The sequence below is a fragment of the Ambystoma mexicanum genome, chromosome 1p (assembly GCF_040938575.1).
Source record: "Ambystoma mexicanum isolate Mex_15411 chromosome 1p, UKY_AmexF1_1, whole genome shotgun sequence".
In the NCBI taxonomy this organism is placed as follows: domain Eukaryota; kingdom Metazoa; phylum Chordata; class Amphibia; order Caudata; family Ambystomatidae; genus Ambystoma; species Ambystoma mexicanum.
The window spans coordinates 597495382-597511086 of NC_090921.1; the positions used below are offsets into that span (position 1 = coordinate 597495382).

At 48.1% G+C, this 15705-nt stretch overlaps 1 protein-coding gene across 2 annotated transcripts in view; it reads left to right on the plus strand.

Moving 5' to 3' along the window:
* Nucleotides 1-15705, plus strand: part of MLLT1 (MLLT1 super elongation complex subunit) — an 870086-nt gene that overhangs the window by 467929 nt on the left and 386452 nt on the right. For both annotated transcript variants that reach the window (XM_069649554.1, XM_069649553.1), the window contains exon 5: nt 15106-15231. In XM_069649554.1, coding sequence (XP_069505655.1) covers nt 15106-15231 — 126 coding nt within the window. The remainder of the gene's footprint in view (nt 1-15105; nt 15232-15705) is intronic.

Here is a 15705-nt window from a genome sequence, read left to right on the forward strand (position 1 = left end):
TATCTGAATGTGGCACGTGCTAATATTTACATTTCTAAGTGTGGGACTTACTAACATTCACAATCCTAGCTAGATGTTCACAATTCTATCTAAATGTGGCACAGAGGTGGGAAAGTCTGCTTTCAGAATGGTTGAAGCTTTTTATGATGAGCAATGTCATGTTTAATGATTAATTCTGTTTTAATGCTCTTTTGTAGGATGCATTAAGTGGTCTTGTTTGTGTGTAAAAGGTTTACATTGTAAACCATATCTCCATAATTAAAATGTATTTCTGAGGCTTGTGTAATCTGCTTAGATCACGTTATGCATAGGCTGACATCTAGTGGAAGCTACAGAGTATTACAGTTGTTTTCGAAACTCGAAAATGGACATCGAAACGGGGCGAGCCATTAATACTATGCCTACTAGTGTGACGTCCCCTGTACCCATGATCCCTCAAGCGTGTAGGTCCCTCAGATTGTATATTTCCGCCATCGTGAGCAGTCACATATAAGCGGAGTGCATTTTCAGCTTACATCACTGAAATTATTTTAATCTAGAAATGTTTTATTTAGGCTACATGTGGTATTGACTGCAAATTTACTAAACCTCTTTTGCATCTCAATATGGAAAAATCACACCTACTGGTGACTTGTTAGCATTTATATTGATCGGTTTCTAAATGCAAGACTTTGGGCAAGAATCCTAGAAATAGCATTGTGTTTTCATGTGTAATGCGCTATACGCTACTCCAAGGTGTGTTCGTAACTTACTACTGGACGCAGTGCTCACAAAGAACCACCTCGAAGGCATTAGACTCCAACCAAAAACACACTTGGGGTTCGATTCATGGAACACTTGCCCGGCTCAAAGTGAATCCGCACTGCCAACACAAACCCTGACCCATGGAACCGTGTAAAGTGTATTCTTACTGGGCAAAGTCATTTTGTACTACATGACTATGCGCTGGCTTTGCTTGGACTTTGCACTGCAAAAAAACACCCCACACGGCTCCACGAATCAGGGCCTGCACAGACGGTGCAAAGCCACCCCTCAACAGTGCAGTGACCCCGAACCGGGCAAACATTCCATGAATCGGGTTCCTAGATCTGAAAATGTGGGCTGCTTTGCGCATATTTTATGCACAAACCAGATACACAATTGTGTGTAACTTACTCGTTTTACAAATGTAAAACAAATTAAAAAATGCTTGCACTATTGAATTAATTTCTTTTGATTCTAAATAAGTCTACCACTACTATCGCTTCCTACGCACACATTTTAACTGAAATTGCTGCTCTTTTTCGCACCTGTTGCTCATTTTGAACCTCGATCACTGGGGTATAATTTGGACACACCGAAAAGTGGGGCAAATGCCTTTGCCAATTTTCGAGAAGACCCATGTTCGGTGTTCAGCGGCACCTCCACCCTTGCTCCCTTTGGCATGCCCAGTATTGCAACTCTACAATATCCATATTTATACTACACAGTTGTACATAGCATAGGTGATGTTATGTCACTCTGTTTTTGTACTTCACCAAATCAGCACCGCAGTAGTTTAAGCCAAAATGGACACAGAACCTCATAAAGTGAGCTTAAGTCTTTTTGTGAATTAGTTGCAACTTTTCCATTTGTAAGTTATTCCTTTTTCTACAAGTAAGACACATTCTCCTGGAAGAACATTTGATAATTGGGCCCAATTTGATTTTCTTTGATGAGGCTGCCACTTTACTTCAGGGAATTGACAGAATCCTGCCACTTACTTTAAAGGCATGATTTTAGTTTAAAATAAAATGAACAATGTAAATGGACATTAAGGGAAGTTGACAGTCGTAATTCTTACTTACTCTTCACTTTCCAGGAGTAAGCAACTTCTTTGTGAGTCATATAGTCTCTCTCCTAGAGTAAGAGGATTAAGTCAAGTTACTCCTGGAGACTTCACTGTGGATCAGTTAGTCTCTCTCCTGGAGTAAGAGGATTGTCAAGTTACTCCTAGAGACTTTTTAGTCTCTGTCCTGGAATAATTAAGGTGTGCGTCAGAATTACCATCAGTAACTTCCTTATTAATCAGCCTCTTGGGCATTCTAGGGGTTGTCAGATGAGAGCTTGCCAAATGGAGGAGAAATTCCAGAAATGTTTGTGGATGCGTTTTTTTTCAAAGTAAGTTTATGAACCTTGCCCATTTTGTAAGTCAGAGGTGGCAACTAGAGTGTTAGTTTTACTAAAATAGTTTATTTCTTTAAAATTCCAAGGGTCAGGAAGCAGTACAATTCCCGCTCCCCATCTGGGCATGTTGGTCACCTCGCTTGTCTCCCTCCTCCCAGGAAACAGTGACTTTGGTTCTTTACTGTCATATGAAATACGACAAAAACCTAAAAAAATGGGTTGAATGTCACCTTCACACTTTGCCTCATAAACCAATTCTAGAATTTACTATGCAGTTCCTCTTCTTTAAAGACTGACCTAGGTAAGTTCATTGGAACGTAAAGAAATTGTGAATTAATACAGTTGAAAATTAAAACCATTGCATCCTTACAGGATCTATTTGATCCGAGAAAATGAGGTCTCAGCCGTCTCATCCGTCTCATCCTCTCCGTTTCGTTTAATAAAATGGGTGTAAAAAAATAAAGTGCACTAGATCTTCATCCGCCCCCATGTCACAGTTCCATTTAGTTTGGGACATTAACCAGGTAGTTATTTTCGCCAGTGGGAGCAGGTTTAGCCAGGGTTTGAGTAGGAGTCTTCGTCCCTCCAGGGAATCTAAATCTGATATTGGACCGGGGGGGAGGGGCATAGGATCCTCTTATGATATGAGAAAGTATTTATAACGCGCCTGTACACAAGTGTTTCTAGGCTGCACAAGACAAGGGAGGGGAGACTGGGAGATGAGCCAAACAATCCTAGGCCTTGTGGCATTGGGATCGTGGCAGTGCGGCAACCAGAAGTGCAAGGGGAGCGGGAAGGGTGCAGGGGAAAGGTAGGGGGGGGGGGGAGTGCAACCAAAGCTGTGCGGCTCTGGTTTAGTGCAATGGAGGCAGGGGGGCTGTACAGGGTTTCAGTAACAGACCCTAAGTGCATGGTACACCAGGAGGCAGTGCCAGGAAGACTGGTTATCGGGGAGTCTGTTACCAAGTGAGACTCTGAAGGTACCAAGTCGCGCCTTGAAACACTTGTGTATAGGCGCGTTACAAATACCATATCATATCATATCATATACCAAGCAACCAGTCCGTTCCACAGACAGGTAAGTTGGCAAGAAAGTGAGAGATGGAGAAGACGGGGGAGAAAAGGAAGGTCTTGAGCCGCTTCCGGAACTTCACGTGGCCGGCTCAAGTTTGAGAGGAGCAGGGATGCTGTTCCAGAGGGAGGCACCTGCAGAGGAGAGGGATCTACCCTCCCCTCCCACCCCCCAACTCTCTGCTTGGAGAAGCGTCCGACTCTGAGTTGGAGGTAGCTGAGAGAAGGGCTCTAGAAGGAAGGTATTTCTATACTGTACATAGGCTGCAACAATGTCAAAAAGCAAAGTCCAGGGTCTGCCATTTGTAAAACAAAAAAAAAGTAGGATTGTGTAAAGTATACTTTTTATCCCAACAAATGCAACACTTCTAAGACCGCTTTATGACACTTTGGTGTATTGTCATTTGGAAAAACATGTTGGTCAGATTTTGTATTTTTGACATATCGAGATATCTTGGTTCCCTTCCCATTATTTCAAATTTTGTTAGGTGTAGGATTCTTCTAGGCAGTTATCATATTGTTTGTGTAGCTTATAGATATCTGGGTTTGTGTTGACCTCCCCGGGATCGGGCACCACTAACCTATCCTGTTTGGAATCCTTGCCCCCTTGACTCTCTACGCGATCCCAAGTCAAAATATTTATTACATAATTACAGGTTTTACAAGGTGTTAACTGATGCATGTATCACCTTGCCCTGATTTACTAGGAGCATCTTTAGGATGGAGGCTTTCTGGCTTAAATCACCGGTATTACGAGCATCACAGTGACGTTCCCCTAAACTCCTTGATACTGATGATCGACCAATATCAGAGTTCCACACCCATGCTGCCATTTGAATTGGGGTATGCTTATCTGAGTTCCTGGTTAAGCCTACATCGTTCACTAGCTTCTAGCATGTTAATCAGTTATCCAAGTACCAGTGGTACAAAGTGCAAAAGTCACCCTGGTTTTGGGAGACCCTCTCTTCACTCCCTTCCATTGAAATCTGAATCATGTTTATTAAGAGTGGAGATGTTAATATGATGGTTTGTTAAATGAATGGCCACCATCCGTGATGTAATAGCCTCCCTGTGAAAGTTGAATTTAGAAGTGCATTTAGAAGTTGAATTTAGAAGTGTACCCAATAGCCTCTCTGTGAAAAGTGCATTCAGAAATGTGCCCAATAGCATCTCTGTAAAAAGTGCATTTAGAAGTGTGCCCAATAGCCTCTCTATGTGGAGGGGCTGAGTGCGTGGAGGGGCTGAATGCATAGTGCGTGTGAGGACATAAAACGGACGAGTGCGTAGAGCGGGTGAGTGAGAAAAACAGATGAATGCATGGTGCGTGATGTACATAGTATGGTTTGGAATGCAGAGAACGTTTGAAAGAGCATATAACCCATCATATCTCACCATCATGCTTACTCTCTTCTTTACACCACCACTCAACTAGAACACAGAGATACTATGACACCATTCGGTATAACTGTTCTCATACCAACATCCGCCGCTCACTGCACATCATTCTAAGTAAACACTGCTGGTTACAACCCCTCCTCCCCCAGCCAGGCGTTCTCCTCGGGCATAACGCAGCCACATTCGGTCTGGATAAATCCTGCCAGAACGAACACATACTACTGATCTCTCAACCACCACACCTACCACTAAAAAGCAGCTATTACACGAATACCGCACCAGCTGCACACATACCCGGTGCCCACATGCAACATGACTCTCTACTGACCTGAACTTCGGTTCCCAAGGGCGTACCAGCGCCTTCAGACCATACCAATGGTATATAAGGCGCTATATAAATGCAAAATAACAATAACAATATATACTCAGTTCTTTTATTAAATGTATCGGATCACCCCATAAGGCAGAATGTTTTTTTGTTATTCAAACATTTTGAATGAGCCTATAAAAGCACACTGCTGGTATCCTCACAGGCTCCTTTGTGTATGCAAAACCAAAATAGGAAAGCAGTGACTAATACCATGTAGTATGGCAATGTTACCTTTTAAATTGGAAAATCATTTAGTCAATGCATACAATCTAGTTATACATATAAACACTTGAAGACAGCCTAAAACATAAATGCCATACTACTAAACCTCAAAACAACACTACACTATTTTATTTTTGAATTTTTATTTGTTTAGGAAGTTTACTTCATAAGTAGACAACATACAACACCTATGTGCCGTATTATTCTCGCATCACAAATTGGCCCCCTTTTAAGAATGTTCTGGTTGGCTCAGCCAATCGGGAGCAAGGATTCTGAGAAAATTCCAGGCACGATTACCCAGTATTTGCTTGGAATTATCTCCCTGGCTCAGCCAGACGTAAACCTCCTGGGTGCACTCCCCATTATCCCATCCTTCAGGATGACATATGTGTCCACTGCACCTCCCTCGGCAGCCCTACCCACTTTCTCCAGCATGGTGTCTGGCATGGATTCACATGCTCATGAATATTCCCCGTCAGGCTGGGAATCCTCGGTAAAGACAAAATCAGTTTGTTTAGTTTCTGAACTGTCTTTCTCCTAATAACCAATCACTGGTCTCTGGGTCATACTGCCCCCAGCCAATGACTGCCCTCTACCTAAGCCCCTCCTCTGGCAGCCATCCTCAGATTTTTACCGCACGTTCAAGTGTTGGGAGTCCTTGTGCTACAGCTCTTGAGCTTTAACTGCGTTTTGTGATTTTTTTTTTTCTTTTTTTTCAAAGAGTTTAATCTCATTTTTCCGAGCCTCAAGCTCCACTGTTTCTACTCCGATCAAATGGGACCCGTTCTGGAATTTTCTACACTCCTCGTGTGAAGTTTTCGTCAAGTTTCGCTTCTTGGAGGATTCCAGAAGATCTTTGAGGCCTACCCCGCGTGGACATGGCCCAGGACAAAGGAAACGCAACACCCGGATCCAAGCTGTTCAGGAGCTGCCCTGGATGCGGTTTGCAGAATGTCTGCAAGGAGGACGAGCATTCCAGATGCCTCTACTGCCTTCACGAAGACAAACGCACGTGGAGAAGGACTGTGCGTTTTGCAAGAACATGTCGCAGCGGACTATGAGGGATCGGCATATCTTCCTCACCAACTGGCTGGAAGGGAAGAGCCCAGCGGTAGGTGAGAAGAAGTCCGAGCGGTCTTCTAAGTCCTTTGAGGGTGCTCTGGCGACGGGCGCCCAACGAAAAGCAAAGCACTGCGAGTCCGCGGGCACTGGGAGCATCGATCGGTCGAGCTTCTTGGCTGCCAGGCAGGGCGCACTCTCACCGATGCCATCAACCACGATCCGGGGAATCCGGCTCGGGGAAGAGGAAATCTGAGACTAAGGGTAAGCTTAGGGAGTCGTGGCGGCCCTGGTGAAGCCTGTGGAGCCTACCCCAGTGGTGGTGACCTCGGGGCCCAGAGTTTCCCTACCATCGCAGAGGGAATCCTCTTTTAAACCCATCAATAAGACCCCAGTGGAAAAAGAAGGGGGGGCGGTGGCCATCACGAACACAGATACAGCCTCTGAGGAGGAGCTGGCTGTAGTCGTGAAGATCTTGAACAGAAAGTTTGAAGAGGTCCGGTCCCACGGGAGGGATCCCGACGAGGCGGATGAAGAGAGCGACGCTGGGGCCGACGAGGGGCCTGTGGAGGAGGAGGATTCCACGCCCCAGCCGTCGCGTCCGTCGCAGCCGACACCTGGGCCGCAGGACAACTCGGGAGCAATCTTGATTGCGATCCAGGCCTTGTGTACGGAGATAAGGACAAGGTTGCCCTTACCTCCAACGGGCGATCCAGCGGAGCCTGGACAGTTGGGAAGTCCTCCAAGCAAGTGGAGGAGAACTCATCCCCCCCTGCCCTTCCTGCCTTTGCAACCTTCATTTCCTTCCCCTGACCCGAGGGAGGACACGGGAACAGAACAGACGGCCACGACGGGGACGGATGACGGTGGTGACGGGATGGGCCTTCCATCACCACCTCCTCGGGCCTCCCCGCCCGATGAAATTGGCTCCTTCCACGCCATGATCGCCAGGGCATCCAAGCTCTTCCAGCTCTGCCCCGAAGAACAGAAGAAGGAAGATTTCCTCTATCAACGGCATGAGGCCAAGAGGAAGACAGTCCTCTCGGTCCCATTACTTGACGACATCTGGGACGAGGGGCTTTCGCTCCTGTGAACCCGTCTACGACTCCTGCCAAGAGAGACTGGTACGAGAAGAAGTACTGAGTCCTGGATTCCGCCCCCATGTGCCTTAGGGTGCAGCCGACCCCGGGTTCGGTCATCACGGCGGCGGCCAAGAAGAAAGCGGCAGGGGTGACTGCTTCAACTTCGACCTCCCCGCCGAACGGCAAGGGGAAGAAACTGGACGCCATGGGACGACGGGTCATCTCGTCGTCGGCGGCGGCGGTGACGACTATCAAAGCGGCCAACGCCCTTGCGATTGTGGCCCGCTACGTCAGGGAGCTGTGTTTTAAGATCGCTCCTCTGCTGGGCTGCCTCCCGGACAACAAGAGGGCTGAGGCCCTGGAGATCTTGCAGGTGGCCATAACGGTGGCCACGGACATTGCTGACACCAGTTTCTGCCAGATGGGCAACGGTGTGTGCCTTCGCCGGAGTGGTTGGCTTAAGGCAACCGATTTCCGCCAGGACGTGAAAACCAGAGTTTTGGACATGCCTTTCGACGGGAACAACCTGTTTGGCAAGACAGTGGACGAATCGCTGCAGGCCATCACGGCGACACAGAGGTGGCCCAGGCCTTGGGAGTTTTGCAGCAACCTACAGGAGGCCTACAGAGGACGCGGCCGTAGCGTCGGGCCCCCACCTGAGCACCCCGGTGGGAGGCCGGCTGTCGAATTTCGTCAGTGTGTGGGAGTCTATCTCCACCGACCGATTTGTGCTGGATGCCCTGGCCCGCAGACACTCTTGTTCCTAAAGAAGTGCCCCCGCATTCCACCCGTGGCCAGGAAGGAAAACAACGTCCCTCAACTGCTGCTGGAAGTAAGGGCGATGCTGAAGAAAGGGGCCATCGAGCTCGTCCCAAAGAGGCTCTGGGGCTCCGGAATTTACTCTCAATACTTCCTCGTAAGAAAGAAAACTGGCGGGTGGCGACCCATTCTGGACCTTTGTCGTTTAAACAAGTACATCAAGTCCCAGAAGTTCCGGATGGTCACCCTCCAGCACGTGTTGGGGCAGCTGGAGGAAGGAGACTTCCTATCATAGCTGGACTTAGAGGATGCATACTTCCACATCCCCATTCTAAAAGGACACCGAAAGTTTCTCAGATTCGTGGTCCAAGGGCAGCACTACCAGTTCGGATTGAAGTCGGCGCCCAGGGTATTCACCAAGTGCCTAGCACCGGAGGCGGCGCGGCTGCGCCTGCAGGGGATCCACGTCTACCCCTATCTGGACTGGCTCATCCGAGCAAGGACAAGGGAACTCGCCGTCGAGCACACAGCGAAGACCGTCCAACTGCTCAGGAATCTGGGATTCTCCATCTTTGCGAAATCCCACCTGGTTCTGTCACAGGCCGCCCAGTTTGTGGGGAGCTAGGCTCGACACAGTGGCACAAGTGGCCTCTCCGTCGGAAGAAAGGACAAAGGCCATTCTGGGCAATGTGCAGCGGCTGTCGACCATGGATGTGGCCAAGGTGAGGTCCATCAATTCCCTTCTCGGCATGATGTCCTCGTGCATCTACCTTGTGAGCCTGTGCAGGCTACGGGTGCGTCCACTACAAGAGTACGACGCCCGTTGGATGCAAGCGGCGGGCAGCTTCGAAGACAGGATCTCGCTCAACGAAACCTTCCGCCAAGCGATGCGCGCGGGTGCCCCACCACCGGATCTGGCGGCGGGTATGGACTTCCAGACCCCGGCACATCAGGAGTCTGTCACGACGGACGCCTCCCTGGAGTAATGGGGAGCACACACCGGAGATCTCCACGCAAGAGGCCTGCCGGAGGAGAGGTCACTCCACATCAACGTACTGGAGCTCTGGGCCGTGTTCTGGGCCCTCAGGTCGTTCCTTCCGTCCATCAAGGGCAAGGTGGTGAGGATTTTCAACGACAACACCACCACGATGTTCTACATCCGGAAGCAGGGAGATACCAGATCCCGAGCCCTATCAAATGAGGCGCAGGATCTGTGGCACTGGGCTGTCGCCCAGGGGAAGTTTCTGGTGCCCTTCCACCGGGCAGGAATAAAGAACACCATCGCCGACTCACAGCAGGGAGCTGCGCTCGTGCCACGAGTGGGAACTGCGGCAGGATCAAGTGGATCTGCTATTCCAATGATGGGGCACTACCCAGATCGATCTATTCGCGACGGCGACAAACCATAAATGTTGGAGGTTCGCCAGCAGGTTTCCCCAGCCGGGGAGCTTGGGTGATGCCTTCTCATTCCCCTGGGATAGCCTGTTCCTGTATGCGTTCCCACCGTTGCCGTTGTTGCTGCGACTCATCAATCATCTCAGACGGTCCTGGTGCAGGATGATCCTCGTCGCACCGGCGTGGCAGAGACAGATCTGGTTCCCGGACCTTCTGGACATGTTGGCGTCCCCCGCAGTCAAACTGCTGACAGACGCGGATCATCCTCCACCACGACCAGGGGTCGCTGAGCTTGCAGGCCTGGCTCCTGCAGCACTAGAGTCTGGAGGGTACGATATCCCGGCGGACTGCAAGGAGGTGCTTGCAAAGGCCAGGGCGTCCTGGACTCTGAAGTGCTATGGACATAAGTGGAAGAGGTTCCGAAGATTAACCCTCTGCGGATTACGGCCCCCCCAGGTGCTGCCATACCTATAGTCGCTGGCCAAGGCGTGGCTGGCGCACGCCTCCATCAAGATGCACCTAGCGGCGATCTCCCGCTACACCAGAACTCGGGGACGATCATCTCTGTGATCCCATCGCCTAGTGAAGGCTCCAGCCCCGGCGTGGGAACTCAACGTGGTGCTGAGCAGACTCATGGGGCCGCCATTCGAGCCTCTGCATTCAGCGCCGTTGAGGTTCGTCGTGGAAGACGGCGTTTCTTGTGGCCATCTCCTCCGCACGATGAGTGGGAAAGATCCAGGCCCTCTCCTGTAAACCTCCATACCTGACTTTCCACAAGACGAGGGTGGTGCTGAGGACGCACCCCTCCTTCATGGCCAAGGTGCCGTCCGGCTTCCATCTCAACGAGCCCTTGGTGTTACCTGTGTTCTTCCCGTCGCCTTCGTCGCCGGCCGAGAGGACTTTGCACTTGCTGGATGTAGATAGAGCGCTGAAGTTCTACGTGGACCGCACGAAGAGTTTTCGGAAGACACCACAGCTGTTTGTGAACTTTGGACCTGTAAACCAAGGGAAGGCCCTCTCGAAGGCTTCCATTTCCAGATGGCTCTCCGGCTGCATCATGCACTGTCACCAGTTGGTAAAGCGACCGTTGCCCAGCCGTCCGAGAGCCCATTCGACCAGAGCTATCGCTGCTACCACGGCGTTATTGTCTGGTGTGCCCCTGCTGGACCTCTGTAGGGCTGCTACGTGGAGGTCGACGCACACCTTCACGAGATTCTACTGCGTCGACCGGGATTCCAGGGAGGAGTCCAGAGTCGCAGTGCTGCGCAACCTGTTCGCCTGAAGGTGGGCCTAGTGAAGGGGTAAGAGATGCTTAATGTTGAGTTGATGTAATTGCTCAATGTTGAGCCTTGCCCCCTCCCGTGGTTGTGCATGTGTGTACTGCTATTTATTCTTGTATTCATGAGCATGTGAATCCATGCCAGACCCCATGCTGGAGAAGGAACAAGTTACTTACCTGTAACTGTTGCTCCCTCCCTCTTGCCCCTCTACAGCTCTTCACTTTGTGCTACTGCCACTTTACGTGCTACCAAATCTGAGGATGGCTTCCAGAGGAGGGGCTTAGGTAGAGGGCAGTCATTGGCTGGGGGGCAGTATGACCCAGACCCAGTGATTGCTTATTAGGAGAAAGACCGTTCAGAAACGAAACTGAAACTGATTTTTTCTTTACCAAGGATTCCCAGCCTGACGACGGGGGAATATTCATGAGCATGTGAATCTATGCCAGACCCATGCTGGAGAACAACAGTTACAGGTAAGTAACTTGTTCCTTGTCCTCCAGGGCAGTCTCCTCTCTGTGTGCAGTGGCCCACCTCATGCTGTAGCACGCCAACACAGCAGCCCTGGCAACTCAGAAGTTTGCATGCCGTGGTTGGCCCCATTGTAACCCTTGTTTTTTTGTTGTTTGTCTCTCGGCACGGGGGCTAAAGCCTTAGCAAAAGCCTGACTTATCGTCCCAAGTGATTATTGTTGTTACTAAATTAAATAAATGTCAAATAGGGTACACAATGCCTTTGTGGTCTCCACTGGCCAGTTACTTTATAACCTTGTTTTTATTAAGTTATAAATTACCAAGGTGTTGGCCACCAGTTTTATCTCTTACATGATCAGAAGGAAGGAGGATCACCTGGGCGAAGGTTCTTTGGGGAGTGGAAGTGGAACACTGAGGGTTGAGACTCGGTATCCGCTTCCCTGTAATACCTTTTCCCCATCCTACCCGTTAGGATATTTAGAAGCTCTACATCAACCCCCCACCCCCTCTTCCCCACGCCAACACTTTCCTATACTGTAACAGACAATGGACTAACACCAGAGCCATTTACCTAACATGTCCCAACACACGGGTCAGGCAGAGTCAGGCAATTGGCAATAACCACACACACCTGCCTGACAGCCGTTTACCTTCTCGACAGGGATAAAAGGCGGAGCACGAAAGTGCACTTTGAGCACAGCTGAATGCACGAGGAGACAGCTACACCAAACCGGCAGGTCAAATGAAGAAGAAAGACGGTGATATCCAGAAGGACGAAGGGAGAATTGCCCTTGCCCTTTTCAACTCAGACCTGCAAAGCCTCCAAAAGGGAAAGCATAAGACCGGGAGTTACAGCTGGTGTGCAGAGCAGCAGATGTCAATGGTACATAGGACCTCCCGCTTTGATAACGCTGGCAGAGAGACAAGCTGGCTACTGTGGTGCTATGCTTGACTCCAGAGAACAAAGAAGCCAACTGGTTCAGCACAGCCGTTGAGTCGGAGGTAGCTGATGGTAAACCGAACTGTGTTGAGCCCAAGGTTGCAAGTGGCAAAAATTGTTGAACGCAAGGATTCCGAAAGAGAAAGGACTTGTGTATGTATTTGAACTTTAAAGAAAGCCCAATTGAGGTCCAGATGCAGAGGGGTCCGGCGCCACGTGGGCACTCATTCGAAAGACTTTGACCGGGACCTGTTCTTTGAAACTACAAGAAAGAGAAGCCCTAGGAAAGGGTGTCGTAAGGCGTCAGTGATCCTACAAGGGTTACGTCAAATCCCTTGTAGCTAGGGGAAGGGAACCCCGCCTTCCAATGAAGTTGTGAACTGTGAAATATGGCTAGTGTGAACCTGATGGAGAGATGCCGAAAGAAAGCTATGAAGAGGAAAACCTTGCTTTCTGATGAAAATGAGCAATGCATGAATGTGTTAGAAATATAGGACTGTGTTAAAGAAAGGCCATGGTGAACCCTACAGAGAGGCCCAAACTGCGAGAAGGATCCGAACCCAACTGAGGTAGATCCTGTGGCCGAAGGCGCAAGTTAACAGAACTTTTGGTTTGTCATTGTGAAACGCCACAGGCCTTCTGGGCCGAGAGATTTTTGCAAGAAGGAGACTTAGCCTCCTGAAAGTTTTGATATTACCGAACTGAACCTCCTGCTGACGAGGCCAAGGATTGTGCTGTGATCGAGAATCCCGCCTTGTCCCGTGCTTCAAACGTGGGTAAGAGACACAGCCATACCATTCTGAATTAACATTTGGTGAGCACTTCTTTTGCTGGTGAACATTATCCCACAGTATTTTGTAACTTAGTTGTAAGGATTGGCAATCGTTTTTTTAATATAGGCCCTTTTTGTTTGACAAGACGCCACTAGGACTGCCTTATTATTATTTGATGGTTGTTGCTTGTTCCATCTTAATTTAGCTTTACATTAGGTTTATCACCCATTATTAAGTTCAATAAAAACCCTTGAACTGTGATCAATTGTGGCTCTTTCCTGTTGCCACCACGAGTTCCTTGAAAGCCTGAGAAACTGTTAGCCTACTGTTACAAGGTATGAACATTGTGATTAACAGTTTGGAAAGCGGTCAAGATTATGGTAGCCTGAGAAACCAGAGTGTGCAACTACCCCATGAAAGGGGGATTGAGAAAGAGCTGAACATTTTGAGAAAGAAACAGAAGGTGCCTAACTCTGACGAGGTGGGCATCCGCTTTGTGTGAAACAACTTTGGTAAAAGAAAATAACCTGTATAAGGATCACAGGACTTTGGTAAAAGACGATGGCCTCAAAGGAGGAAGTATTCCCTTTTTTCACAAAAAATCTTGGAGGAATGGAGCCGTTTACAAGAGACCGTTCTGTTTGTTAACAGGAGAAAGTTGAACTCTAACTTGATACAAAGACTGGGAAGCATATCCTGTGGTGAAAAAAATAACTTTGAAACCCAAGAACACACCAAATACAAATTGAGCCAGGATGTTGCCTTGCTGAGGCCATTGTTCAAAGCCTTCCATTTCCTTTTAGTAAAAGAATTTTCTGAAGAGGTAGGCCCAATAAATTGGATAGGATTTGGACGGAAGAACTTTATTTTGGACTTTAAAGCACACCTATGGCTTTTTTCTTAGATAGGGTGCTTCCCTCATAGGTATTTGGATTCTTTTATATCAATACAAATGTTGAGAATGATCTCTAATTGTCTGAGCCCTTCTGGTTCACCACAGCCCACATTAAAGAAAATGCTGTTCCAGGCACAGCAAGGACGTGGTTTATTCAACTTGTATGTTTTGTCATTCCAGTTTTAAACACTTCGTATTCGAAGTGTACTGTAGTAGTACATGGACATGCAGTGCGATAATTATTAGTGCAATGTTAACCTACTGTCAGACCTACATCTGTTGCAATACTAGTTGTTTGTGGGCACATAGTAAAAGACCCAAGGGGAAAATCATCCACTTCCTTTGGTAATCCCCGCTGTTGCAGTAAAGTCAATAGTCTTGCTTTTATAGTTGGATTTTTTTCACACTGGTTCACATTGCTTTATCTGCTGTTCGGGCACCTTGAGAAGGTATTTTAAGGCTTCCCTCAGTGTTCTTACCCCTAGAATTGTAAAACAATCTGCTGCTTCCTAAGCTAAATCCACGCTCAATAAATACCCTAATAATTTGTTTGTAGCTCCCATTACCATTTATTTAGAATATCCCAATTCAGTGTAATAATGGTCTTTATCCTATATTAGAGAAAGTAGATGTTTCTGTAATGCAGCAAGCATGCCAAAGTGGGGACTAGTTGAACGATGCATTTTGTTGTTCGCCCCACTTCTAGATCTCTAGCTGGGCTGATCATGTGAGCAATCATCTGCCAATAAACTGTGTTGCTGATCAGTTTTATGCCAATATTATGGGGATAAGCATGGCCAGTGCAAAGGCATTTGGGAATGTTGAGAGACCAGGAAGGGGCCAGGGACTCACCTCAGAAGTGGCAAGCGCACCAGGAGGGCATAGTAGGGATTTAAGCCCTCACAGTCCCAATCATTTGTTACCTCTCCCAATGGTGAAATGAGCGGTTAATACTCTTTGCCACCAAGAGTAATTTTGCTGCCTTCTGTGACCGGATTCAAGTAAATGTTAGCTGCACTTTGTCTGAACAGCCATTGAGGGGAAAGGTTATTGGATTGTGCAGAGTGTCCACGCCGTAGTGTGATTTGTTATTCTGTTCTTGGGCTCTTCAAATCCACTGTTTAGCATTTTAAACTTTCTTCCTACTACATTAAGTGTACCAAAATAAGTTTTATTTCATTGTCTGCCCTATTAGACATTGTCAATTTGCCACAGCTCTGTGAGTTGATTTTCTGTTCTCTTGAATAAGGTGATGGTAATGCCAGAAGGAGCTGAAACCGTATCGAGGCCGAGCCCGGATTATCCCATGTTACCCACAATCCCACTCTCTGCATTCTCGGATCCGAAAAAGACCAAGCCATCTCATGGATCAAAGGTCAGTCAAATACACCCTCGCATGGGTACATTTACATAAATCAAGACGCATAACATATAGTTGTTGACTCCAAAGTGAACTGAATAGTTTCATATGTACACCACTGCTTGCCCTTCAACAGTAATCTGGGTCCTTGACTGCTGGTTGAGAGTGGACAATCAACTTGGGTTTTTCCTCATCCACTGCCTTTGAGGGGCAACCTAGTTATACCTTATTCTATGACTCCTACTTTTTTCTTGCCCACAATCAGCTTTAAGATGACTCTTAGGCAAGATTGTGTGCAGTACCCTTTGAGAGACTACAGCAACCTTGACCTCCTGGCAATAGGGACCCGACCTTTGGTAGAAGTCTGTACTGCACAGGTTGGTAGTGTGGCTGAGCAGCCAGGCTTATCTCAAGAGGGGTCAATGTGAGCAGTAGGGTTTTAACAGTTTCACAGTGACAGTTATTCAAATAAACACTTACACTCAAGGT